The sequence below is a fragment of the Hyla sarda genome, chromosome 4, assembly GCF_029499605.1.
Source record: "Hyla sarda isolate aHylSar1 chromosome 4, aHylSar1.hap1, whole genome shotgun sequence".
Classification (NCBI taxonomy): Eukaryota; Metazoa; Chordata; class Amphibia; order Anura; family Hylidae; genus Hyla; species Hyla sarda.
Genome location: NC_079192.1, coordinates 409,831,083 through 409,857,021, shown reverse-complemented (window position 1 = coordinate 409,857,021; position 25,939 = coordinate 409,831,083). Strand labels below are relative to the sequence as shown.

Genomic DNA, 25,939 nt, shown 5'->3' with positions numbered 1-25,939 from the left:
ATATAGGAGCAGTATTATAGTAGTTATATTCTTGTATATAGGAGCAGTATTATAGTAGTTATATTCTTGTACATGGGGGGGGGGGGCAGTATTATAAGAGTTTTTTTTACCTATTTTTCTATATCTTTTTTCCCAGTAAATCACAGTCACTGACCAACAATTTCAATATCTCGGATCCGTCCCAACGAAGCACCAGCCATGAGGATGAAGCGAAAGCTGAAACCATTCGCAACCTGAGGAAATCCTTTGCTAGTCTGTTCTCTGACTAATATTGCGACCATATCACCTTCTGCTGCTGAGGAATATGATCTCCCTAAAGCCACCCAAACAAATGCAATGCGAAAGGCAGATCCCCACCCTGACACCTCCCGCCCTATCCTACCAGATGACCCTTCTGTATAGACTTTCCCTAACAGTAACCACGTCCCGTCTTCCTGGGACCTTCATAGGCTCCTCAGCTTCATGAATGTTTTTAACTATTGGAATCAGAACCTGAAGCTCAGAAGAGTCGTCTGAAGGACGCTGGGTCCTTCACCTCCAGATCGCTCCCGTGGTGTCCCGCATCTACATAGCTTACCGAGCATGAGTCTGTGTTCTGATGTCTCGTACCCGTGGTGCTCAACCCTCATCCTCAGGAACCCAAAACTGATCGAGAACAAGGAGTATTCTGGAGAGACTGGCATTTAGCCTCACCTTTAAGGGGTACTCCGCCCCTAGACATTTTATCCCCTATCCAAAGATGTCTGATCGTGGGGGTGACGCCGCTGGGACCCCGCAATCTCGGCTGCAGTACCCCAGACATCCAATGAATGGAGCCAACTTCGCTCCGTGCCGGATGACTGATGATGCAGGGTGGAGACTTGTGACGTCACGGTTGCACCCCGCCCATGACGTCACGGCTACACCCCCTCAATGCAAGTCTATGGGAGGGGGCGTGTTGGCCGTCATGCCCCCTCCCATAGACTTGCATTGAGGGGACGTAGCCGTGATGTCACGAGCCTCCGGCGATCAGACATCCTATCCCCTATAGGGGATAAGATGTCTGATCGTGGGTGTCCCGCCGCTGGGGACTCCGCGATCTCGAGTGCAGCACCCCAGACATCCGGTGAATGGAGCGAACTTCGCTCCGTGCCGGACTACTGGCAATGCAGGGTGGAGGCTTGTGACGTCACGGCCATGCCTCCTCAATGCAAGTCCATGGGAGGGGGCGTGACTTCCGTCACGCCCCCTCCCATAGACTTGCATTGAGGCGGCGTGGCTGTGATGTCACGAGCGGGCGTGGTCATGACGTCACGAGCCTGCGCATTGCTAGTCATCCGGCACGTAGCGAAGTTCGCTCCATTCACCGGATGTCTGGGGTGCTGCAGCCGAGATCGCAGAGTCCCCAGCGGCAGGACCCCCATGATCAGAGGCAGAGTACCCCTTTAAGGACAGAGTTCCCGAAGTCATACTGAAATATGAAGCCTTATTAGCCCGAATTACCACATCATGGCCCATCTTACCATAGACCCTTACTAGTGTCCAGACCAGAAAACCAACTCAACATGAAGACCCTCCATGGATCTCCTGCCTCATCCTCTCGTACCAATGCTGGAAAGTAGATCCTGTCTATGCTGCCATAGTCTGAGATTGTCAGGCGCATCCAACAATGCTGCAAGGTGCAGGAAAAGCCATTGAAATCCAAGATGCCGCCGCCATCTTTTCCCTAATCACGCGCTCCTCGTCCACCCAAAAGGTCCTTATTCTTCACACTCCTTCACCCTTAATGCTCAGTTACTGTAAGAACAACTTATGCAAAAACCTGAAGCCATTCCAGTCAATGTGAATTCTCATTTTGTTCCAAAATAGGTCTTCCTACCCCAAGAATATTTGAAGAAGTCCGTAAAGATACAGTATAGTTACTTGTTGTTGTTTAATGCTCCTTCTAGTTCAAGAAAACAGTTGTGTCTTCCATCACATCATAATTCCAGCTAAAACATTGGGTAAAAATTTGGGCCCGTATGGTAAATAACAATGGATAAGAACTTAAAGGGGTACCCCACAGGAAAACATTTTTTTTAAATCAACTGGTGCCTAAAAGTTGAACAGATTTGTAAATGACTTCTATTGAAAAATCTTAATCCTTGCAGTACTTATCAGCTGCTGTATGCTACAGAGGAAGTTCTTTTCTTTTTGAATTTCCTTTCTGTCTGACCACAGTGCTCTCTGCTGACACCTCTGTCCATGTCAGGAACTGTCCAGAGGAGGATAAGTTTGCTATTGGGATTTGCTCCTGCTCTGGACAGTTCCTGACATGGACAGAGGTGTCAGCAGAGAGCACTGTGGTCAGACAGAAAAGAAATTCAAAAAGAAAAGAACTTCCTGTGGAGCATACAGCAGCTGATAAGTACTGGAAGGATTAAGATTTTTAAATAGAAGTCATTTAAAAATCTGTTTAACTTTCTGGCACCAGTTGATTAAAAAAAAAAAAAAGTTTTCTACCGGAGTACTCCCTTAAGGCATAGTAATAGATTGGGGTCAAATATCACCCCATTATGGTACCCTTAACACCTGCCTTAAATTTCCAATAATTGAACTATTCCAATTTTTAATGATTTAGCCCAAATTATAGAAAAATAAATCAAGTGTCTATTTCTAAACCGTAGACAATGCAGGTAAAATACAAAATGTCTCAGCTTCCATCAGGTTACGTCATCGATGCTTCCCATTCTTCAGGTCTTCAAGTAATATGGAGACTGATATCAGAGCCATATACTGTGAGTCGTTCACACTTTTTTGACATCTTTTGTGGAAGACCACAGGGTTAATCTACATGCAAATATCAAGAACGACAGAAAACCCTACAGCAATACACATATCGGGAAGAAACTGTTCCTTATGGGGGGTCGGGTGGACTGCACTAAGGACTAGTAGTAAAATTGACATATATTTGACTCGTTCTTCACATTACAGCTTTAGGAAGGAAAGGCTTGTTTCATTTTTAAATATTTGTTTGAAGGGGGTTAAAAATACACGGCCGCCATGGCAGTCCACATTGCAGCTCTGCCCGATTCATGTTAACGGAGCTAAGCTGCAATACCAGACACGACCTGTGGAGCGGTGCTGTATCTAGAAGAAAGCAGCCAAGGTGGAGCCGGACTGTGACCGAGATGTGAACAATGAGAAGATGATTTCTTTGGGGGCAGGGGAGGAGGTTTTAGAAGATGCGGCTTCGGATTCTTCAGTTGTACTCCAGGATCTTCCTGCTTTATGTTCTGTGTATTTGTGTTTATTTATTGACAGCATAAAAAAAGGGAAAATAAAAAAATTATATAATTAAAGCCTTTTGGAGTTTTTGTCTACACTATGTTATCTTTTAAAGGGGTACTCCAGCCCTAATACATCTTATCCCCTATCCAAAGGATAGAGGATACGATGTCTGATCGCAGGGGTCCCGCCGCTGGGGACCCCCACATTCTGTCATTCAGCACCCACCTTTGCGAGCTCTCCGCAGCGCTGGAGGCTCAGAGTGTGCAGTGTGATGAGCACGGGGCCGGAGTATTGTGATGCCACCACTCCGCCCCCATGTAACGTCACATCCCCCTCAATGCAAGACTATGGGAGGGGCGTGACGGCAGTCACGCCCCCTCCCATAGACCTGCATTGAGGGGACGGTGAGAGTCGTGACGTCACGATATTCCGACCCTGTGGTCGTCACGCTGCCTCTCCATCCTCTTGCAAGACTACAGGCCCCAATGTTTTAATGAAAAGTGGGGGTTGCAGTGGTCACATCCCAATAATTAGATACTTATCCTCTACCCCTGGATACAGAATAACTTTTAATGGTCACTAGGGATGTCCCCATACCATTTTTTTTCTCTAAGACATTGGTACTTACCAATACCAATAACTAATGTCATGTGACAGCAGAGGTGGCTCTAGATTTTGTGAAGCCTTAGGTGAAAGTCGAACATGACGCCCGCACTGATACTTATAATTAAGATATGCCCCCCAGTAGTTGGGTAGGTAATCCTCCCATATTAGAATCCCCTAGTAGGTAGGTAGGGAATCCCCACTTTAAAAGTAGGTAATCCCAACTTTTAAGTAGAAACTCCTAGTTGATATGTAGGGCCCCCCCACCCTTTTAGGTAGAAGCCACTTGTAGGATATAGGGAATCATTCCTGTTAGGTAGAAGCCCCCAGAAGATAGCTAGAGAATCCCCCACATTAGGTAGAAGCCCTCAGTAGGTAGGTATTTCCCCCTATTAGGTAGAAGCCACCAGTAGGTAGGTAGGCAATTAGACAGAAGCGTCTAGAATATAGGTAGGGAACACCCTCCTATTAGGTACAAGTTCCCAGTAGGAAGTAAGGAATCCCCCCCCTTTTAGGTAGAAGCCCCCAGTAGGATGTAGATAATCCTTCCTGTCGGGTAGAAGCCCCAGAAGATAGCTAGAGAATCCCCCCACATTAGGTAGAAGCCCTCAGTAGGTAGGTACTTCCCCCTATTAGGTAGAAGTCTCCAGTAGTTAGGTAGGCAATTAGGTAGAGGTCTCTAGAAGATAGGTAGGTAACACACTGCTATTAGTTAGAAGTTCCCAGTAGGAAGTAGGGAATCCCCCCCCCCCCCAATTAAGTAGAAGCCCTCAGTAGGTAGAGAATCCCCCTATTAGGTTGAAGCCCTTAGGAGATAAGTATGTAATCCCCCCTTTTAGGTAGAAGCCTCAAGAACATAGGTAGAGAATCCTCCCTATTTGGTAGAAGCCCCCAAAAGATACATAAAGAATCCCTCCTCCCCATTAGGTGGAAAGCCCCAATAGGTAGGTAGGGAAACCTCCCTATTAGGTAGAAGCCCCAGTTAGGTCAGTGTTTCCCAACCAGGGTGCCTTTAGCTGTTGCAAAACTATAACTTCCAGCATCCCTGGATAGCCAAAGGCTGCAGGACCTTCTCCTGGAAGCCACACGCTGCCATCTTGTGGCAGGTCCTTCACCACTCAGAATAACGTCTTTTTTTTTTTTTAAAGATGAAAATTCCTTATCCCTTATTTTGTACGCTGTGTGAACTTACCCTAAGCCAATTTTTTTTCACTATGACAAGGTGGAGCACAGAAAGAATGGGGGAAACCACAGTGACCCCTGATTTTTTGCTTAACTTTTTTTGCTTTAATTCTTTACTATAACATTTTGCGTAAGGTTTTTACTTTGATCCTTTTTATTTAGTGGGTTATACGTGGGGGGAGGAGCTGTGACTACCTGTCCGATTTCATGATTTTTAAGATATAAACTCAAAAAGTAAAACCCTTTGAAGAAAAAAACAGGAAAAATTTGGAATGGAATAATTTGCTTTATGGCGGTGTTCCCCTTAAAAAAAAAAATAATAATAATAATAAAAAAATAACAAAAAAACGTTTGTAGGTTAAATGGGTTATCCAGGAAAAAACATATACATACACATTATATATATATATATATATATATATATATATATATATATATATATACACACACAGTGCTCTCTGCTGACATTTCTGCTTGTCTCAGGAACTGCACAGAGTAGAAGAGGTTTGCTATGGGGATTTGCTTCTACTCTGCACAGTTCCCAAGACAGGTGTCATCAGAGAGCACTTGGACAGAAAAGAACAACTCAACTTCAGCAGCTCATAAGTACTGAAAGAATTAATATTTTTTAATAGAAGTAATTTACCAATCTGTTTAAATTTCCGGAGCCAGTTGAGATATATATATCTTGGTCTTGGGAACTGTGCAGAGTAGAAGCAAATCCCTATAGCAAACCTCTTCTACTCTGTGCAGTTCCCGAGACAAGCAGAGATGTCAGCAGAGAGCACTGTTGTCAGACAGAAAAGAACAACTCAACTTCAGCAGCTGATTATTATTGGAAGGATTAAGATTTTTTTAATAGAGGTAATTTACAAATCTGTTTAACTTTCTGGAGCCGGTTGATATATAAAAAAAAGTTTTTTCCTGGAATACCCCTTTAAGTTATAGCTTAAAGCTAAAAGCCATTTGAAATTTCAAATATCAGAACATTATACGCTGAAGAGATGAAAACTCCCATCATCCCGCAGGAGTCTGTTATACTTGACCTTTATAGTCCACATAGAGGATGGTGTCCCCCCACTTTACTCATAGAAAAGGCCCCCCTCTGGACTGCGGCGGGATATAGCGGCCTGGAAACAGGGGGTCAAACCGTGGCCTGGCGGGCTGAAAGAGTCCTGGCGGTTTAGGATGTCTCCGTGGGTCCAACAATGAAAGGGGATCCCTGGCAAATGGGAAAATGGGGTTCTGGTCGTATTCGCCCCCGATAATGCCGGGAGGGTAGGGAAAGTTGGGTGGATATTGGTCCGGAGGGAAAGGGTCGGGGTGAAAAGGCGGGAAGTCCGGTACGTAGGGTCTGTATCTACTGCGCGAGTTGCGGCACGTGCGCTTGTACTTCTCCTTATAAAGCTGCGAAATACAAAAAGGGAGATTTATTAAAGGGGTTATCCAGGAATAGAAAAACAGAACTAATTTCTTTAAAAAATAAAAATAAAATAAAAAACGCTTCCCGTCTGTTTCCAGGTTGGGTGTGGTTTTACAACTTGGCTTCATTCACTTCAATGGAACTGAGCTGCAGAACCGCACCCAACCTGGAGACAGATGAGAAGCGTTTTTGAAAGAAATTAGCTCTGTTTTTCCATTCCTGGATAACCCCTTTACAGACCATCTTCTTTTAATCACTATATATTTAGCATACACATACATAGACCAGTGTTTCCCAAACAGTGTGCCTCCAGCTGTTGCAAAACTACAACTACCAGCATGCCCGGACAGCCGTTGGCTGTCCGGGCATGCTGGGAGTTATAGTTTTGCAACAGCTGGAGGCATCTTGGTTGGTAAAAACCCTGACAAAGATGTTTGGGCACCTACCTCCTTCCAGTCGGTGTGCGGGTCTCTGACGCTGTCATCTGATTACATAGACAGAGACAAATGTTACTTTGTAAACAAAAAATGACATAAAAAGTTCATACACCCATCATATCTAAAACTCCATTCATTTTTTCACTATTGCTCCACAGTCAGCTGCTGTATTCATTCCCTGTCTGCTCCTCTGCCTGTGGCAATGTTCAGTACAAGGCAGCATGTTGTAACCACGCCTTATTCTTCCCTTCATGTCCCAATAGAGATATATGTGTATATGACAGGGAGATCGTGATGTAGCTGTAGAGGTTGGTCAGAAGTGATGGCATCACTCAGGGGGCGGGGCTAGAGCTCAGAGACAAGATCCAGCCACACCTCTTGAGACAGCAGTGGATGATGGGAGAGATTTTCTTGGGAGAGAGGGATAGGCCAGAGAGCTGCTGAGACAACACCATACTGACAATGAGAGGACTACAAAATGTCTTGTCAGGAGAGAGGGAAGAGCCAGAAAGCTGCTAAGACAACACCACACTGACAATGAGAGACCTACACAACTTCCTGTCAGAAGAAAGGGAGGTGTTGGAGAGGTCCTTAGACAACACCATACTGACAATGAGACTACACAACTTCCTGTCAGGAGAGAGGGAAAAGCCGGAAAGCTGATGAGACAACACCACACTGAAAATAAAAGAGAACTACATAACTTCCTGTCAGGAGAAAGGGGAGGAGCGCGGGAGATGCTGAGATAACAACACACTTACGATGAGGCCTACACAATTTCCTCTTAGGAGAGAGGCGAGTAGTTGGGAAAATGCTGAGAAAACACCATACTGACAATAAAAGAGAACTACACAACTTCCTGTCAGGAGTAAGGGAGGAGCCAGGGGGGCTGCTGAGACAACACTACACTGACAATGAAAGGACTACACAAGTTTCTGTTAGGAGAGGAGCTGTGGAGATGCTGAGACAACACCACACTGACAATAAGAGATCTACACAACTTCCTGCCAGGAAAAAAAGAGGAAGTTGGGGAAATGCTGAGACAACACCACACTGACAATTAGAGGACTGCACAACTTCCTCTTAGGAGTGAATCATGCTAAATCATGCTGAAGCTAGCATAATTTGTGATTTCACTATATTAGTAAGTTAGATATTTTGTGGTGTAGTATTAGTTAAATACAATTTCCTCAGAGCAGACTATCCCTTTAAGTTACATACATGTTTTCTACTCCATTCACTCCCAAAGCTGCATTCAGAATCCTACTCGCCTCCTGGGATATGTAGTCATTATTCTGTATTACAATACTATATAACAGTGTGGTCTTCAACCTGCGGCCCTCCAGATGTTGCAAAACTACAACTCCCAGCATGCACGGACAGCCAACGGCTGTCCGTGCATGCTGGGAGTTGTAGTTTTGCAACATCTGGAGGTCCGCAGTTTGAAGACCACTGCTATTTAACTTCATAGTAGCCATAAACAGGGCAATCGCGGAGGAGGGGGGGGGGGGGTGTTCTCTGGGCAACGGTCCATTTCACATGCATATGCATGAAACGGACGGTCGCCAAGAGAACGCCCCCTTCTCATGCTCCCAGCTTGCCCTGACAGCAGTACAGATGATGCTGGTGTGCAGCGGTGAGTTTGAGAACTGATGCTTTGGATGTGACTAGAGGACACTGTGTAACCTTCTTACCTCTGAAATCGCGCATGTACAGGAACCTCCACAGTGAGGGGTCTTCCGTGTCCGCTCGAAGATTTTTACAAGTGGAGCCAAGGGACAAGACGGAGCGGGCGTCCAGAAGACGGAAAATCCGCAGCTTTAGCTCTGGGGGCAAAACCACCAAACCGAAGACATCGGGGAGGTCCAGGGCTGAGGACGGAGAGATAAACTGTGCTCAGTGTCCTACGTATAACCTCCTCACCCCTCCTTCATGGGCTGCTCCTCTGATCTCTCTTACCTTGCCGAGTAGCGGCTAGTAAGGGGTAAACCAGCTGATCCTTAAAGAGGCGGGATAACTTCTGCAGGTCCCTGTACACCAAGGCCACATCTGAAGAGAAAAAGGATTTGTATTGATATGTGAATACATGAACCTGTCATTTAGTAACTAGAAGAGAGGGAGGAGGGGGATGTAGCTGCAGCAGTATCTCTACATTATTGCCTGTGCGAGACTCATGCTGTGAGAGAGGAGAAAGGAGGAGTAGAAATCACGTTATAGCCTCTCTGCAGGAAGGAGGAATGATTTCATAGTCTCTCTTCCTGATCACATTTGTGAGACTCATGCTGTGAGAGAGGAGGAAGGATGAGTAGAAATCATGTTATAGCCTCTCTGCAGCAAGGAGAAATTATATTATAGTCTCTCTTTCTGATCACGTTTGAAACTCATGCTACAACAGAGGAGGAAGGAGGAGTAGAAATCACGTTATAGCCTCTCTGCAGGAAAGAGGAATGGTATAGTTTCTCTTACTGATCCCACTTGTGAGACTTATGCTGTGAGTGAGGAGGAAGGAAGAGAAAAATCACGTTATAGCCTCTCTGCAAGCAGGAGTAATGATATCATAGTCTCTCTTCCTGATCCCATTTGTGAGACTCATGCTGTGAGTGAGGAGGAAGGATGAGAAAAATCATGTTATAGCCTCTCTGCAAGTAGGAGTAATGATCCCATGTTTGAAACTCATGACACAACAGAGGAGGAAGGAGAAGTAGAAATCATGTTATAGCCTTTCTGAAGGAAAGAAGGAATGTTATTATAGGTTTCTCTTCCTGATCCCATTTGTGAGACTCATGCTGTGAGTGAGGAGGAAGGAGGAGTAAAAATCATGTTATAGCCTCTCTGCAAGCAGGAGTAATAATATCATAGTCTCTCTTCCTGATCCCATTTGTGAGACTCATGCTGTGAGTGAGGGGAAAGGAGGAGTAGAAATCATGTAATAGTCTTTCTGCAGAAAGTAGAAATGATGTTATAGCCTCTCTGCAGAAAGGAGGGGTGATGTATAGGATGAAATAGTCTTTCTTCCCAAGACTCTATGTGAGGCTTATGCTGCGAGACGAGAAATAAAAAATAGAATAATTTCTATTACATTCTCTAGACACCCTGACCTCCCAGCAGCCTGCAGTTCCCCCTCTCCTGCCTGTAGACTCTGCAAGTGTTTAGAAACCTGATCAGATCCCAACAAGTCCATCTAGTTAAAACACTAAATATAAGAGAGAGAGGAGGGGGAATGCAACTGCAGCAGTAGCTCTCCTTTATTGTCTGTGTAAGAGTGGAGGGAGGGAGGAGGAGCAGTTGAAATCATGTTATAGCCTCTCTGAAGGAAGGAGGGATGATATTATAGTCTCTCTTCCTCAGCTCACGTGTGAGACTCGTGCTGTGAGGGGAAAGAAAGCAAGAGGAGCGTTTCTGTCACAGTCTCTCTACCTAAGCCTAGCGGGAAAAGTGGGATCTAACTTACCTCCCGGCAGCCTGCAGTTCCCCTTTTCAAGCCTGTACATTCTATAAATGATCAGAAACCTCCAAAGAACCCCAACAATCCATCTAGTGTAAAACAGTAACTAGAAGAGAGGGAGGAGGGGGATGCAGCCGCAGCATTATCTCTCCTTTATTGTCTGTGTAAGACTAATCCTGTGAGAGACGGAAAAAATCATATCATAGCCTCTCTGCAGAAAGGAGGGATGTAAATATAGTCTCTCTTCCTCAGCCCATGGGTCAAGCTGTGATCTAACTAACCTCCCAGAAGCCTGCAGTAACTAGAAAAGAGGGGGATGCAGCTGCAACAGTATCAGAATTGTCTGTGTCAGACTGATTTGAGAGGGGGGAAAGAAGCAGGAGGGAAAGATACTGAATAAAGGAGCGATACTGCTGCAGCTGCATCCCCCTCCTCCCTCTTTTCTTGTTTCTAGTTTACACTAGATGGATTACAGTCCCTCAGTCTAGGGTCCAGCCCACTCAGTAAGCACAGAGAAATATTTGCATTTCTAGGCTTCCAATGGACATGTGACCCGTCATGTGACCATTTTTACCTCTTTGCAGACTTAACTAAACAATCACCGATCGCTCTCACACCTTGTTGCGGGAAGGAGATGTAGGATCCGGTGGTCAGCTGCAGCCTCTTCACGCACTTCAGCTCAGCGCCAATGGTCAAAGTCGCTGCGAAGACGAGACGAGAAAACATAAGATGGCATACAAGACACAGACTAATAGACTTTTGTTTTATATTCATGATCTCCGCTTGCTGGCAGTGAATAGAACAACCTCAGTCATATCCACAGGCTGGAAAAAGTTACAACTACATTCAGTCTAGATCAGTGATTTCCAACCAGGGTGCCTCCAGCTGTTGCAAAACTACAACTCCCAGCATGCCTGGACAGCCATGAAGGTGTTGTCTAGGCAGATTTGCCATTCAGGAGTCCAGAAAAGTTGTGTCACAAGCAAAGTGGTGCCATTATAGCTAACAGAGGGGCTGTAACCCAGCTTTATGACAAATCCTTGCATTGTAAATTTACTAAAGCAATACAGAAGCGATTCATAACTAAGTAGACTTGCCTGTCAGGAGTCTAGGAAAGTTGTGTCACAAGCAATATGGGTAGCCAATATAGTTCTCCTACAGAGACTGGAACCTAGATTTAACTATTTTATTGGAACTTTGCTAAGTGCTGACTATCTAAGTAGATAAGCCTTTCAGGAGTCTAGGAAAGTTGTGACACAATCAACTCGAAAATTGGGAACAATGAACGTATCACTGAATTTATTAGCAAATCTGCCTTTCAGGAGCCCGGGAAAACCATGTGTGATGAGCATAACTAAGCAGGTCTGCCATTCAGGACACTGGGAGAGCTGAGCGGTCAAGTAACATGGTTACTATTACAGCTGTACTGCATGTTTGCTTTATGCAGAGCGGTGTTCTCAGACCTGTCTAACTCAGGCTGTTGCAAAACTACAACTCCCAGCATGCCTGGACAGCCATTAAGGTGTTGTCTAGGCAGATTTGCCATTCAGGAGTCCAGAAAAGTTGTGTCACAAGCAATGTGGTGCCATTATAGCTAACAGAGGGGCTGGAAAGTAGTGTAATGAGCCATTACAGAGCCCAAAAAAGGCTGTAACCCAGCTTTATGACAAATCCTTGCATTGTAGATTTACTAAAGCAATACAGAAGCGATTCATAACTAAGTAGACTTGCCATTCAGGAATCTAGGAAAGTTGTGTCACAAGCAATTTGGGTAGTCAATATAGTTCCTACAGAGAATGGAACCTAGATTTTACTCTTTTATTGGAACTTTGCTAAGGCAATACAGAAGTGCTGAATATCTAAGTAGATAAGCCTTTCAGGAGTCAAGGAAAGTTGTGACAACTCGAAAATTGGGAACAATGAATGTATCACCGAATTTATTAGCAAATCTTCCTTTCAGGAGCCCGGGAAAACCATGTGTGATGAGCAACCGAGTTGCTATTTACTGCATAACTAAGCAGGTCTGCCATTCAGGACACTGTGAGAGCTGTGTGGTCAAGTAACATGGTTACTATTACAGCTGTACAGCATGTTTGCTTTATGCAGAGCGGTGTTCTCAGACCTGTCTAACTCCGGCTGTTGCAAAACTACAACTCCCAGCATGCCCTGACAGCCGAAGGCTGTCAGGGCATGCTGGGAGTTGTAGTTTTGCAACAGCTGGAGGCACCCTGGTTGGAAAACACTGTTCTAAATAAGTAATGTAAGGTAAACAAGGTAAATCTCTCCCTCCTGTTCTGATAGTTTGTTACAATGTATCAGTGCAGGAGAGAACTATGTGCCCCCCCCTTACCATTGATGATGAGCAGTTTGCCCATTGGCACACAGACCAGGGCGGCAGAGCTGTCACCGCACAGCGGGTGGGAGTAGTGGAGCTTGTAGATGCCCGCGCTGCTTCTCCAGCCCTCGGGCATGGGCGTCGCTTTGTTCTTCGCACCCTAGAAGGAGATATAGGGCCACAATTGCCATAAACTGAACCAGGTCAGGGGGAATGCTGGGAGATTTCAGCTCTGAAGCCAGCAGAATAGTGAACGCAGCTGAATGACCCTCTATTTACCTGCACTGTATAGCCGGTTTCCACCATGAGGAGATGGGCGACAACCACCAGGGCATCGTTGGCAGTGGCACAGCTGGAGGAGAGGTAGAGCGCCTCCAGCGAGTGCGGGATCTTCCCGTCAGCAGCCTCGCTGCACAGCATGGGCCCCGGGGGGCAGAACGGCGCCTCTTCTTCCTCCATGGCCGCCTCCTCTCTGGCTGACGCTTCCTGGGAACAGCTGGGTCCCGGCTACATGGCAAGAAAATTATTACAAGGAATACAGAAAACTCATGATTGTGGTGTCGGGTGATGGTAATGGGCAAATTAACCTTTTCGTGACGCCAGGGCACGGTTAACCTAAACACCGTCTGAGGGGTCTGAATGGCCAATCTGCTAATTTATGCAGTATATCTGCAAAGTGGTCATGGAATCTGTAATAATGGCTTATATTGGTGGTCACCCAGCTTTTACAGGGGACTGAACGGCCAATCCACTAACATATGCAGTGATGCTCCCAGGCTCATATCTCCGCAGTTATGGAATCTGGGAAAGCTGGGTGGTAGTTGTAATGGTGGTTATAATGTGGTCACTCAGCTTTCCCAGACAACTGAATGACCACTGCAGAACTCATCAGAATAACCATTCAGTTGTCTGGGAAAGCTGGGTGATCATCAGTATAGCCAGCATTACAGCTGCCACTCAGACTCAAATGGGGTGTGGGATATGTATCTGCATGACTAAACAGACTATCCTTTCAGTCACCTGGAAAAGCTGGGTGACAACAATATAGCCGCTATTATAGCTACCACCCAGCTTTTCTAGATTCTGAAAGTAACTGTGCAGAGATATGAGAGTGAGGAATTTCACTGCTTAACTTAGCAGATAAGCAATTCATTCATCTGGGAAAGCTGAGTGACAACTTTATAGCCACCATTAGAGCTATTACCCAGCTTTTACAGATGGTCACCTAGCTTTCTTAAATAACTAATTTTCTGCATTACACAGTGATAGGTTACCACCCTCATATCTCTGCACAGTTATTACAGAATCTGGGAAAGCTGAGTGGTAGCTGTAATGGTGGCTATAATGTATATTCATTCAGCTTTCCCAGATAAGTGAATGGCTTATCTGCTAAGTTATGCAGTGATGTCCCTCACCCTCACATATCTGCACAGTTGTTACAGAATATGAGAAAGCTGGGTTGCAGCTGTAATGATGACTATAGCGGTGGTGACCCAGCTTCCCCAGATGTCTGAACGACTAATTGGTAAGTATCCCTAACCTTTGCACAGCTAGTAACTAAGGAGTCTAGGAAAAGCTGGGTGGCAGCTATAATGATGACTATGTTACTGTCACCCAGCTTTCCCAGACACCTAAATGGCTAACTTGCTGTGTTACACATTGATATATGTCCTTATCCTAATATCTCTGCACAGTTATTACAGAATCTAGGAAAGCTGTGTGGCAGCTGTAATGGTGGCTATATTGGTGGCGACCCAGCTTTCCTAAATAACCGACTGGCTAATCTTCTGTTATGTAATACTGAGTATCCCGAACTTCATATCTGTGGAATCTAGAAAAAGTTGGGTGGCAGCTACAATGATGACTCCATTAACTGGTCACCCAGCTTTCCCAGACAACTGAATAATTAACCCATTCCCCACCTGCTAATATCTCTAAGCTAATTAAACCAGCAGTCTGCAAACTGTGGCTCTCCAGATGTTGCACAACTACAGCACCCAGCATGCCCGGACACCCAACGTGATGTATAACTCACCTCTGCTACATCGCGCGCCCCTGGAGCGCAGTCAGTATCGCTTGTCTCGCTAGAAGATGGCGGCAATGGCGGCTCCTGAGTGGGCGCAGGCTGCAGAGTATCGGCGGTTACCACGACGATCAGATCCCCAGAGATGACCCCGAAGGACTCCAGGCTGCTCTCGTCCTCGGTCAGGGGGTCCCGGCCGTTCAGGGTGATGGAGAATGAAGTGTCAGGACTGGGGGGGGACAGGGGAAAAAATATAATATATAACTTAAAGGGGAACTCCAGACCTATATGGAACACTGGTCTATACAACTGTACCAAACCTCCAGCTGTGAGAAGTATTAAAGGGGTACTCCGGTGGAAATTTTATTTTATTTTTATTTAAATCAACTAGTGCCAGAAAGTTAAACAGATTTGTAAATTACTTCCAGTACTTATTAGCTGCTTTATGATCCACAGGAAGTAATTTCCTTTCTGTCTGACCACAGTGCTCTCTGCTGCCACCTCTGTCCATTTTAGGAACTGTCCAGAGCAGGAGAGGTTTTGCTATGGGGATTTGCTTCTACTCTGGACAGTTCCTGACATGGACAGAGTTGTCAGACAGAAAGGAAATTCAAAAAGAAAAAAGATCTTCCTCTGGAGCATACAGCAGCTGATAAGAACTGGAAGGATTAAGATTTTTAAATAGAAGTAATTTACAAATCTGTTAAATGGGCTATCCAGGAAAAAACTTATATATATATATATATCAACTGGCTCCAGAAAGTTAAACAGATTTGTAAATTACTTCTATTAAAAAATCTTAATCCTTTCAGTACTTATGAGCTTCAGAAGTTGAGTTGTTCTTTTCTGTCTAAGTGCTCTCTGATGACACGTGTCTCGGGAACCGCCCAGTTTAGAAGAAAATCCCCATTGCAATCCTCTTCTAAACTGGGCGGTTCCCAAGACACGTGTCATCAGAGAGCACTTAGAACGAAAAGAGCAACTCAACTTCAGAAGCTCATAAGTACTGAAAGGATTAAGATTTTTTAATAGAAGTAATTTACAAATCTGTTTAACTTTCTGGCACCAGTTTTTTTTTTCCCAGGGAGTACCGCTTTAAAACTGGCAGCAACACCAACCTGTGGCTCTCCAGCTGTTGCAAAACTACAAATCCCAGCATGCCCGGACAGCCAACGGGAGCCAACTCCATGCTGGGAGTTGTAGTTTTGCAACAGCTGGAGCTGGAGCAACAGCTGGAGGCCCCCTGGTTGGGAAACACTGCTACGGAGGCTGCCCAGGATATAGATATGGTTTCGGGTCATGCTGGGAGTTGTAGTTTTGCAACAGCAGGAAGGCTGCAGGCTCTATAGCAGTTGAACAACTACAACTCCCAGCACTCCCAACATGGGAGTGTTGGAAGTTCGGCTGTCAGGGCATGCTGGGAGTTGTAGTTTTGCAACAGCTGGAGGCACCCTGGTAGGGAAACACTGGTCTACACAATCCTGAAATCACATAAATCTGATCTTTCGTTACAATGTATCAGCGCAGGCAGTCTTATTTAGCGCACAGCGAATAACACAGTAACAAATCCTCTGCCGCGATAACTATCCGATCTGCGGCAGTCACAGTAAACAAGATGGCTCCCGTTCGCTTCAGGACGCATCCATTTAACCCTTTACCCTTTACCTGAACCCCAGCGTCGGGAGGTACATTTGGCTCAGTTTTCTCCGCAGATCCCCCAGGGTCACCTCGTCCGCCTGCAGCTCCAGGCGGCCGTTACGCTTCCCGACTCGGATCCTCAGCTTCATCCCGCGAGCTTTCCGCGCCTGTAATACCAGACAAATTGGCGGTTAATTTGGCGTCCGTGTCTTTAAACCACCCCCCCCCCTCGTCACTATTGCCGAACACTTTCACTTTCACTTTTCCTCACTGTGTACACACAGCACCGACTGCAGAGAACAGAATGGCGCAAAGTATGGCGGAAAATACGGACCACACAGCAATCCTTTCGCGCTCATTACGAAAAGGGAAGCGCGTCCCCGGCGACCATTTCCGACCGACGGAAATGCTTTTTATAGCACGTATACAATGCGTACAAATGTCGATGTCTCAATAACTACGCGCAGAAGTCAGAGAAAAACGAATAAGAGTGCAAGCTCTTGGGACCAGCTCGTAAAACCCCATAGGAGAAACTTCCGGGTGATACCAATCTCATCCTGCAGGGGGAGACCAAGAACCTCCGTCTTCCTTACCTCCACGCAGAGAAAGAACAGCGCTCCGCTCTAGACAGGAAACGTGCAGAATTGTTTTGGTCGTTTGTTACAATAAAGTTGATTAAAAAAAAAAAATCTTTCAGTGAAGGTCACATGTTTCCTGTCTAGAGTGGAGAACAGTCTACATAGGAGACACGTGACCTCCACTTAAAGATTTTTTTTTCTTCAATTAACTTTATTGTAACAAACAAACACCTTAAAAATCCTGAAAAACTAAACATTTCACCTGCTTTCTTGTTCTTAACCCCTTTATGACTGGCTTTGGCAAAGTTTTGTGTCAAGTACCGAGCTTGTTATTAAATTTTTTTTGTCAGATTTTATGTTTATTTACACATAATCAAATACACTCATGCACATGGTCACACGTACCTGGGTAGTACCTGGCGACGCCTCTGCATGCCTCCTCGATATGTGGACTCTCAGGTTTTTCCTGAGAAGGTTGAGGCCGCACTGTGGGCATTTTATTGATTGTGCATTTAATGTGACCGCAGGGGGCAGAGATTGCAGGGCATAATCATGTTCTTCTGCAAATGTAGAGGACTGTAGGATTGACACTGGAGAGGGTGCAGAGGGTGGTGGGATCAGCACTGGAGAGGGTGCAGAGGGTGGTGGGATCAGCACTGGAGAGGGTGCAGAGGGTGGTGGGATCAGCACTGGAGAGGGTGCAGAGGGTGATGGGATCACTGGAGAGGGTGCAGAGGGTGATGAGATCAGCACTGGAGAGGGTGCAGAGGGTGGTGGGATCGGCACTGGAGAGGGTGCAGAGGGTGGTGGGATCGGCACTGGAGAGGGTGCAGAGGGTGATGAGATCAGCACTGTAGATGATGCAGCAGATGATGGGATCAGCAAATTAGAAGGTGTAATGGATGGTGGGATCAGCACTGGAGAGGGTGCAGTGGATGGCAGGATTAGCATTTTTGAGGGTACAGTGAATGGTGGGGTCAGTATTGGAGAGGATGTAGCGGGTTGTAGGATCAGCACTAGAGAGGGTGCAGTGGATGGTGGGATTGACACTGGAGAGTGTTCAGAGGGAGAAGAGATCAGCACTGGAGAGGGTGCAGCGGGTGATGAGATCACTGGAGAGGGTGCAGCAGGTGATGGGATCAGCACTGGAGAGGGTGCAGCAGGTGATGGGATCAGCACTGGAGAGGGTGCAGAGGGTGATGGGATCAGCACTGGAGAGGGTGCAGCGGGTGATGGGATCAGCACTGGAGAGGGTGCAGAGGGTGATGGGATCAGCACTGGAGAGGGTGCAGAGGGTGATGGGATCAGCACTGGAGAGGGTGCAGAGGGTGATGGGATCAGCACTGGAGAGGGTGCAGCTGGTGATGGGATCAGCACTGGAGAGGGTGCAGCTGGTGATGGGATCAGCACTGGAGAGGGTGCAGCTGGTGATGGGATCAGCACTGGAGAGGGTGCAGCGGGTGATGGGATCAGCACTGGAGAGGGTGCAGTGGGTGATGGGATCACTGGAGAGGGTGCAGCAGGCGATGGGATCAGCACTGGAGAGGGTGCAGCTGGTGATGGGATCAGCACTGTAGAGGGTGCAGCGGGTGATGGGATCAGCACTGGAGAGGGTGTAGCGGGTGATGGGATAAGCACTGTAGAGGGTGCAGCGGGTGATGGGATCAGCACTGGAGAGGGTGCAGCAGGCGATGGGGTCAGCACTGGAGCGGGTGCAGTGGGTGATGGGATCACTGTAGAGGGTGCAGAGGGTGATGAGATCACTGTAGAGGGTGATGGGATCAGCACTGGAGAGGGTGCAGCAGGTGATGGGATCAGCACTGGAGAGGGTGCAGTGGGTAATGGGATCACTGTAGAGGGTGCAGAGGGTGATGGGATCACTGGAGAGGGTGCAGCGGGTGATGGGATCACTGTAGAGGGTGCAGCGGGTGATGGGATCACTGAAGAGGGTGCAGCGGGTGATGGGATCACTGTAGAGGGTGCAGCGGGTGATGGGATCACTGGAGAGGGTGCAGCGGGTGATGGGATCACTGGAAAGGGTGCAGCGGGTGATGGGATCAGCACTGTAGAGGGTGCATTGGATGGCGGTTTCGTCACTGCAGAGATGTCACACAACAATAAATGCCTCTCCATATCCACCCGCCGTATGACCGTCCTCTTACAGAGGTGGCAGTGATAATGTCCCACCGGCCGGCACGACAGCCTGCACCGGGAGATGATTTTATCTGTCAGAGAAATAGAAAACTAATAATTAATAATAAATTCCAATTAAACTATAACCAAATGTTACAGAGTGTACATAAAAATCTAACAAACACCACTATCTCCTATAACAGTGGTCTTCAACCTGCGGACCTCCAGATATTGCAAAACTACAACTCCCAGCATGCCCGGACAGCCATCGGCTGTCCGGGCATGCTGGGAGTTGTAGTTTTGCAACATCTGGAGGTCCGCAGGTTGAAGACCACTGTCCTATAATAAAACAAACACTTGTTGGTGGAGACCAAAACCTAAGAACACCAGCAAAAAGTAAAAAAGCTGATCCCGGCAGATTAACCCTCTGCATACTGCGATCAAATAGCCACCGCATGGCAAGGATCAGTATAAGCAATCTAATGATTGCTTATGAAAGAAAAAAATTAATTTTAAAATTAGGGTAAAAACTAAAAATAAAACATATTTGGCAGGAAACAAGCCACTAAAATATAATGTTATTGATCCCATACAGTGAACGGCGTAAACGGAAATCAAAAATAAAAACACCTATATATATATATATTTTTTTTTTTTTATAGTAAGTAAAACAACAAAAATGATATAAATTGGGGTATCGCTGTAATCGTACCGATCCGCAGAATAAAATTAACCTATGAGTTTTACTGCAAAATGAACGGCGCAAAAACTAAATCCCTCAAAATGTGCAGAATTGTGGATTTTTTTTTTCCATTTCAGACCACAAATAATTTAGTTTTTTGTCTCGCTTTACATTTTATGGTATGTTTAAAAAGTACAATTGATTTTGCAAAAAGGAACAGGCCCACGGGTGGCTCTGTACGTGGGGAAATGAAGAATTACGGTTCTTAGAAGGCGAGACGTTATAAACATGGCAAAAATGGCTGACAGGAAAAGAAGGGGTTAATGCCACATACCTCTGAACCGAAAAACGTTCCTTCTCTGGACGTTCATTTCTGAGGCTGCAGACTGGAGCTCCACCGTAAACAGGAAACGTGCAGCCTCCACTCAAAGGTTTATGGGCTTTTTTTTTTTTTTTTCTCAATAAACTTTATTGTCACAGAACAACCAATGGCAGTGTAGTTTTTTTTTAACAGGAAGTGACGTCAGAAGTTGTTCCGGTTGGTTCGTGAGCGTGAGAGTGAGGAGCTGTCACCATGAGCCGCAGCTACAATGACGAGTTACAGTATCTGGACAAGATCCACAAGAACTGCTGGAGGATCCGTAAGGGATTTGTCCCTAATATGCAGGTCCGTATATACTAATCCCCGTATGATACATATGGCTATATACCAGCTGCTGCGTGAAAAACCGTATGGGTTGTTTTTTTGTTTAATCTATAGGTGGCGCTGTTGTTACTGTTGTTGACGATGCACTGCTGTATTGTGTTCACCAGGTGGCGCTGTTACATGGATGTCTGCGGAGATCTGTATATTGTATAGTCAGTGTAATTACATAAGATTGCCAGTAGATGGCAGTGAATTATAGTATCTGCCATATAGTGACCCCCTCCAAAAAAAAGAATAGTGGATTATAATACAGGATATAAATCGAGATTTTCCTAGCTAATGTGACGGAAAATATAAGTTATATGAAGACAGGAGGCGAGTATCTTGCATTAATCTTTCTTTTATTAATGCCCATAGCAGAATTTTATTAAAATAATGTATTTAATATAACTTTTTGAAAAAAACTACAACTCCCAGCAGCCCTTGCGCCTTCCTCCTCCCATTTCCTGTTGACTGGTGCTATAAATGAGGCTGCTGGACGATCCACTTCCTCTTTCTTGCTGCGATGTCTAGACTGACAACTTAGTCCTGGAACACCGCCATGAAGCATAGCTCCGACTCAGGAACCCTTGAACAAACGGCCAACCGGGCCGTGAACCTTCTGACCATCTGGATCAGGAACTCTGTAAGAACAACAGGAACCGAACATTTCAGCTTCCACTGCCACGAAGACGTCGTCGACCATTCTGTTCAGTATCCTAAAAAGAAACATAAACATCATCATAGGGTGGGTCGGGAGGGAAGATACTCGCCTCCTGTCTTCATATAACTTATATTTTCCGTCACATTAGCTAGGAAAATCTCGATTTATATATCAGACAGGAGGCTCATATCTTGCAAGTTTAAAGCTTAACAAGTATAGACAACAGAAAATAGTAATGCAAGACAAATCAGAGTACCGCCACGGATACGTGTTCCTCCGGTCTAAAATAAAATTGACGAAAAGTCGTCTCTGACGACCAATCGGCGGCCAATAAGAGGTCCGCGAGTGAACCTCCTGAGGTAACCACTTTAGTGGCCATAGCCCCTCTAGCAGAGTGGGCCCCGAACAAGGAAACGTCGATGCCCGCCATAGACATGGCCGACCGCACCCACCTGGCCAGCGTGGCCGAACTGACTGGAAGATGGGGCTTCACATAGGATAATAAAAGTTGAGTATGAGATAGTGAACGTAAGGTCGCTGTCCGCGCCTCGTACGCTTGGAGACAACGTACTACACAAAGCTGAGGATGAGTCGGAAAAGAAGGGTAAAAGACTGATTGAAGTCCCGACTTGGTCCTCCGAACAACCGAGAACCGGACACCTTCAGGCGAAAATTGTCGCCTAGAGATGTCCAATGCTCTAACATCCGACACCCGTTTAATGGAAACCAGACAAAGTAGTGTAGTCAATTTGAACGACAAAAATTTTAAGGATAGCGCTTCATTGGCATCCCAGGAGGTAAAGAAGTCTAATACTCGGGAGACATCCCAAGTCGATTGATATCGAGGACGGGGAGGACGTTTAAATTTCACTCCCCGCAATAATCTGCACATTAACGGATGTTTGCCAACCGGTAGAGAATCCACCGGACAGTGATATGCCGATATGGCAGATCTGTAAACATTCAAAGAACTGTAAGATTTTCCGGCCTCAAAGGCATCTGCCATATAGTTGACTATGATGGGAACAGGTGCTTGAACGGGATCAACCTGTCGTTGATCACACCAACGAACCCATAAGTACCAGGCTGATCGATACGCCGATCTAGTCCCTGGGGCCCAGGCCAGGGCGAGGAGGTCTCTAGCTGATTGTGAAAGGTCGCTACCAGCGTCTGGGACCCCGAAACCAACCACACGAGGAGTGGAAGCTTGCCTTCCTGGATCAACGGATGGGGTTTCCCGATCGGATTCGTGAGAAGTAGAGGTGTGCAGGGAATCAATCGGGGATAGTCGATGGACATCCCTAGGAGAAGGGGAAACCACGGTTGCGTGGGCCACCAAGGAGTGATCAGAACCACTGTCGCTCTCTGAGTTGTTACTTGTAGCAGAACTCTGGTAATCATCTGGAATGGGGGAAACGCATAGTGAGTCCCCTGCGGCCACACTTGACGAAAAGCGTCCACTGCTGACGCTTCCGGGTCCGGCCTCCAGCTGTAAAAGCGGGGTAATTGCCGGTTGAGACGAGAGGCAAAAAGATCCATATGTAAGGGACCCCAAAGTTCTCGAATCATGAGAAACACAGATCGATCGAGCGTCCAATCGCTGTAATCGACTAGGTAACGGGAATTCCAATCCGCTACCGAGTTGGATATACCTGGTAGGTATTCCGCCACTGGGATGATGTCCCTGGATAGGCAAAAATGCCAGAAGTCTGACGCAATGTTCGCCAGAATCCTGGATCTCGTGCCTCCAAGGCGATTGAGATATTGCACTGCCGCCACATTGTCCATGCGTAATAACACGCAGCAATTGGATCTGTGTGGAAGAAAACTCCTGATTGCAAAGAATGCCGCCAGTAATTCCAGTGCGTTGATATGGAGAAGAGATTCGTCTTCTGACCAACTCCCTCCTGTTGTGGCTCGACCACAGCGTGCCCCCCAACCATGTCGACTCGCATCGGACTCTATGATGATGTCTGGGCAGGAGTTGAATATAGTTTTGCCGTTCCATTCGACGGCATGGCGTAGCCACCAGTGTAACTCCGTCACTGCCTCCGGGCAGAGAGCAATCTCGTCTGCGTAGCGTAAACCCTGGCGAAGATGGAGGATCTTGAGCCTCTGAAGTGCCCGATAATGGAGCGGGGCCGGAAAGATTGCTTGAATGGAAGCCGCCAACAGGCCGACTATTCGAGCAATCATCCGTAACGACGCTTGACCTTTGCGCAACACAGCCCTGATTTCTTTGCGAATCAGGGCTAGCTTGGCATTGGGTAGACGTAGTACTGCTTGTTCGGTATCCACCAGGAAACCTAGAAATTCCATCGATCTTGAAGGAATCAGAATGGACTTTTTGTCGTTGATCAGGAACCCTAGTTCCTTCAACAACCCCACAGTCCACTGACTGTGCAACAAGACTTGTGCTCTGGAACTTGCCATGATCAGTAAGTCGTCCAGATAAATAATTAGTCGCACCCCTCTGCTTCTGAGAGTCGCTACTACCGGCTTGAGCAACTTTGTGAAGCACCAAGGGGCCGATGATAATCCGAATGGCAGGCAGGTGAACTGCCACATTCTGTCTCTCCACAGAAACCTTAGGAAAGGTTGGGAGGATGGGTGCATGGGGACGGTGAGATACGCGTCCTTCAGATCGACCTTCACTAACCAGTCGCCCGGCCATAAGAGGTCGCGTAACAGGTGGATACCCTCCATCTTGAAGTGACGGTAAGTCACGTGTTGATTCAGGTCTCTTAGGTTGATCACAGGGCGATAGCCGCCATCCTTTTTCTTGACAAGGAATAAATTGCTGATAAACCCTGGGGAGAGGGGGTCCACCTCCTGTACTGCATTTTTTGTTGCAAGCTCCTGAAGCTCGGTGTCTATGAGTGTCATGTTTTGGGACGAAAAGTGAATGGGATGTGGCTTGATGTTCAGTACTGGAAGGGACTGAAAATCTATCTGGTAACCCTTTACCGTATTGATGATCCAAGCGTCTGCCGTAATCATGGACCAGACGTGGATAAAATACTTCAGTCTGCCCCCCACAAGTGTTTGTGATAGTGTAAGAGGATGTATACTCACCGGCTGACGGACGGGATCTGGGGAAACCTCGGCCTCCACGTCCCCTCCAGGGGCGTCCACGTGGTGGAAAGAAGGGGGCAGGTTGTGCCACCGGCAAGGTGTATGACTGCTGAGCAGGAGCGTACGGCTGTGGATTTGGTCTAGCGTAGGGCCTGAAGTAGGCAGTGCGGCCGGCAGAGCGCCCTCTCCCTCTGCCGGCCTTGCCAAAAACCTTAGGGTTAGAACCCGATTTTTTCAATGAATTCTGAGCCTTATCAAGGCTAGTAAATAAGGACACAAATTTATTTATATTCTTGATCAAATCCTCGCCGAAGAGAAGGCCTTCAGCAGAAGGGCCCGGTTCATTCTCAGCAAGGTGCGACAATTGAGGTTCCAATTTCATTAATATGGACCTTCTGCGTTCAATAGAACAAGTTGTGTTGGCGCTGCCGAGCATGCATATAGCACGCTGGGCCCATCCTCTTAGCTGCCCTAAATCTACCGGCTGGGAGGTAGAGGCTGCCTGTTCCGACAGGTTTAAAATTTTAGTAAGCGGGCCCAGGAGGTCTAAGATCCGATCCTGTATTACCTTGAACGAACGTTCAATTCCTTTTTTGGAGTACTTGCCGGAGCGGGTTAAATATTTCATCAGGACCGGATCTATTTCCGGTGTTTGTGCCACTTTCTTGGCCACATATGGTCTGGGGCACTCTGATCGCAATTTGTTGCGATTGGACCGATCCAGTGCTTTTCTGGTCCAAAACTCTATATAGTCCGCAACTTGCGGTAATGGGGCCCAATCCCCTGACCGGGGATGAGTGATAGCCTCCGGACTAAAGAACGGTTGTCCGAGTGTATCTAATACCGTCTCGGAAGGTATGTCGAGATTGGCGTTAGAATTTTCTGCTAAGAACCCCGCATCCTCTTTGTCAGAGTCGGAGTCCGTGGCCTCGGCCACCTCAGAGACTTCTGACGACTCATCCTCTGATGTGTCGTACGAGTCTGGTTTTGTCCTTCTATTGGACTTATGCCTCTTTGTAACGGTCTCCTTGAGGCCCAAGGGTCGGTCGTATTCAGGATGTGGGGTTTGACAGGCCGGAGTGGGTCCTGTCATGGACATATTATTTTCTTCCCCTGCCGGGGAGTCGAGTTGTTCATTAATATGTTTGCGCTTGGAAAGCGCTTTGCCCCTATTAGGTTTCTCTCCAGAGACTGAGGGTTTAATAGAGGGCTGTATAGTTGAGGCTAATGCAGCTTGGACAGACCTATTTATAAGGTCTTGTATCTGAGTAGCCGTCATTAACTGGGAGGCTTCTAACTCAATATGCTCCTCAGTACCAGCCATGATAGGGGCAGTATGTTTGCTGTTATCACCAGCCATATCTAGTGTAGGCTATCAAGTAGCACTAAGATATTCAAAATGAATCTGTAGTGGACCTCACTATGAGCTCCACAAGCTATTGAATAGGTATATATTATAAGCTGGTTATGATTGGAAACAGCTTAGAGTCAACGGTACAATTAATTGCAGGCTAAAGGTTAGCACCTAACAGGATCCTGTCAGTATTCTGTGACCGGACTGTGAAAACTACCTGGGGAGATGGTAATTGACCAAAACGCTGACCACCACAAAATTGCTGCCGTTCCTCTCGTCGCTCGCACCACACTGGCGACGGGGAGAGGAGGCGGCAACTAGTTACAACGGTCCCAGGCGAAATCTCACGAGAACTCGGCAGGGAGCGCTGTGATTGGTGGAGTGGTGTTAGCAAAGCGCGTCAGAAGATGCGCGTTAGAAGAGGAAACGCCCT

At 46.6% G+C, this 25,939-nt stretch overlaps 3 protein-coding genes across 6 annotated transcripts in view; 2 read left to right on the top strand and 1 right to left on the bottom strand.

Moving 5' to 3' along the window:
• SYN3 (synapsin III) overlaps positions 1 to 926 on the top strand; it is a 301,143-nt gene extending 300,217 nt beyond the window's left edge. For 3 of the 4 annotated variants that reach the window (XM_056517637.1, XM_056517635.1, XM_056517636.1), the window contains exon 14: positions 137 to 926. In XM_056517637.1, the coding sequence (XP_056373612.1) occupies positions 137 to 269 (133 nt within the window). In that variant the 3' untranslated portion in view covers positions 270 to 926. The remainder of the gene's footprint in view (positions 1 to 136) is intronic. The other variant, XM_056517633.1, reaches the window with a different exon arrangement.
• Positions 927 to 5,045: 4,119 nt separating this feature from the next.
• On the bottom strand, positions 5,046 to 20,175 carry FBXO7 (F-box protein 7). The gene is made up of 11 exons (XM_056517625.1): positions 20,063 to 20,175; positions 17,319 to 19,138; positions 16,363 to 16,502; positions 14,710 to 14,926; positions 12,954 to 13,181; positions 12,690 to 12,834; positions 10,957 to 11,040; positions 8,854 to 8,943; positions 8,589 to 8,765; positions 6,904 to 6,941; positions 5,046 to 6,441 (listed from the first exon to the last, which is right to left on the bottom strand). The coding sequence occupies exons 1-11, from the start codon at positions 20,097 to 20,099 to the stop codon at positions 6,121 to 6,123; spliced, it is 3,297 nt and encodes a 1,098-aa protein (XP_056373600.1). The 5' UTR covers positions 20,100 to 20,175; the 3' UTR covers positions 5,046 to 6,120.
• RTCB (RNA 2',3'-cyclic phosphate and 5'-OH ligase) overlaps positions 20,003 to 25,939 on the top strand; it is a 24,472-nt gene continuing 18,535 nt past the window's right edge. Inside the window, exons 1-2 of the mRNA XM_056517656.1 lie at positions 20,003 to 20,159; positions 20,243 to 20,395. Of these exons, the coding sequence (XP_056373631.1) occupies positions 20,303 to 20,395 (93 nt within the window). The 5' untranslated portion in view covers positions 20,003 to 20,159; positions 20,243 to 20,302. The remainder of the gene's footprint in view (positions 20,160 to 20,242; positions 20,396 to 25,939) is intronic.

What these genes read in the sequence shown, in the direction of transcription:
- FBXO7 (XM_056517625.1), bottom strand. Translation starts at nt 20,099, where the DNA reads ATGAACGTCCAGAGAAGGAACGTTTTTCGGTTCAGAG. An exon ending in CAAACTGCTCATCATCAATG is followed by an intron (nt 11,041 to 12,689) that starts GTAAGGGGGGGG and finishes TCGTCTTCGCAG; the next exon opens with CGACTTTGACCATTGGCGCT. An exon ending in CGCACACCGACTGGAAGGAG is followed by an intron (nt 6,442 to 6,903) that starts GTAGGTGCCCAA and finishes TGTATTTCGCAG; the next exon opens with CTTTATAAGGAGAAGTACAA.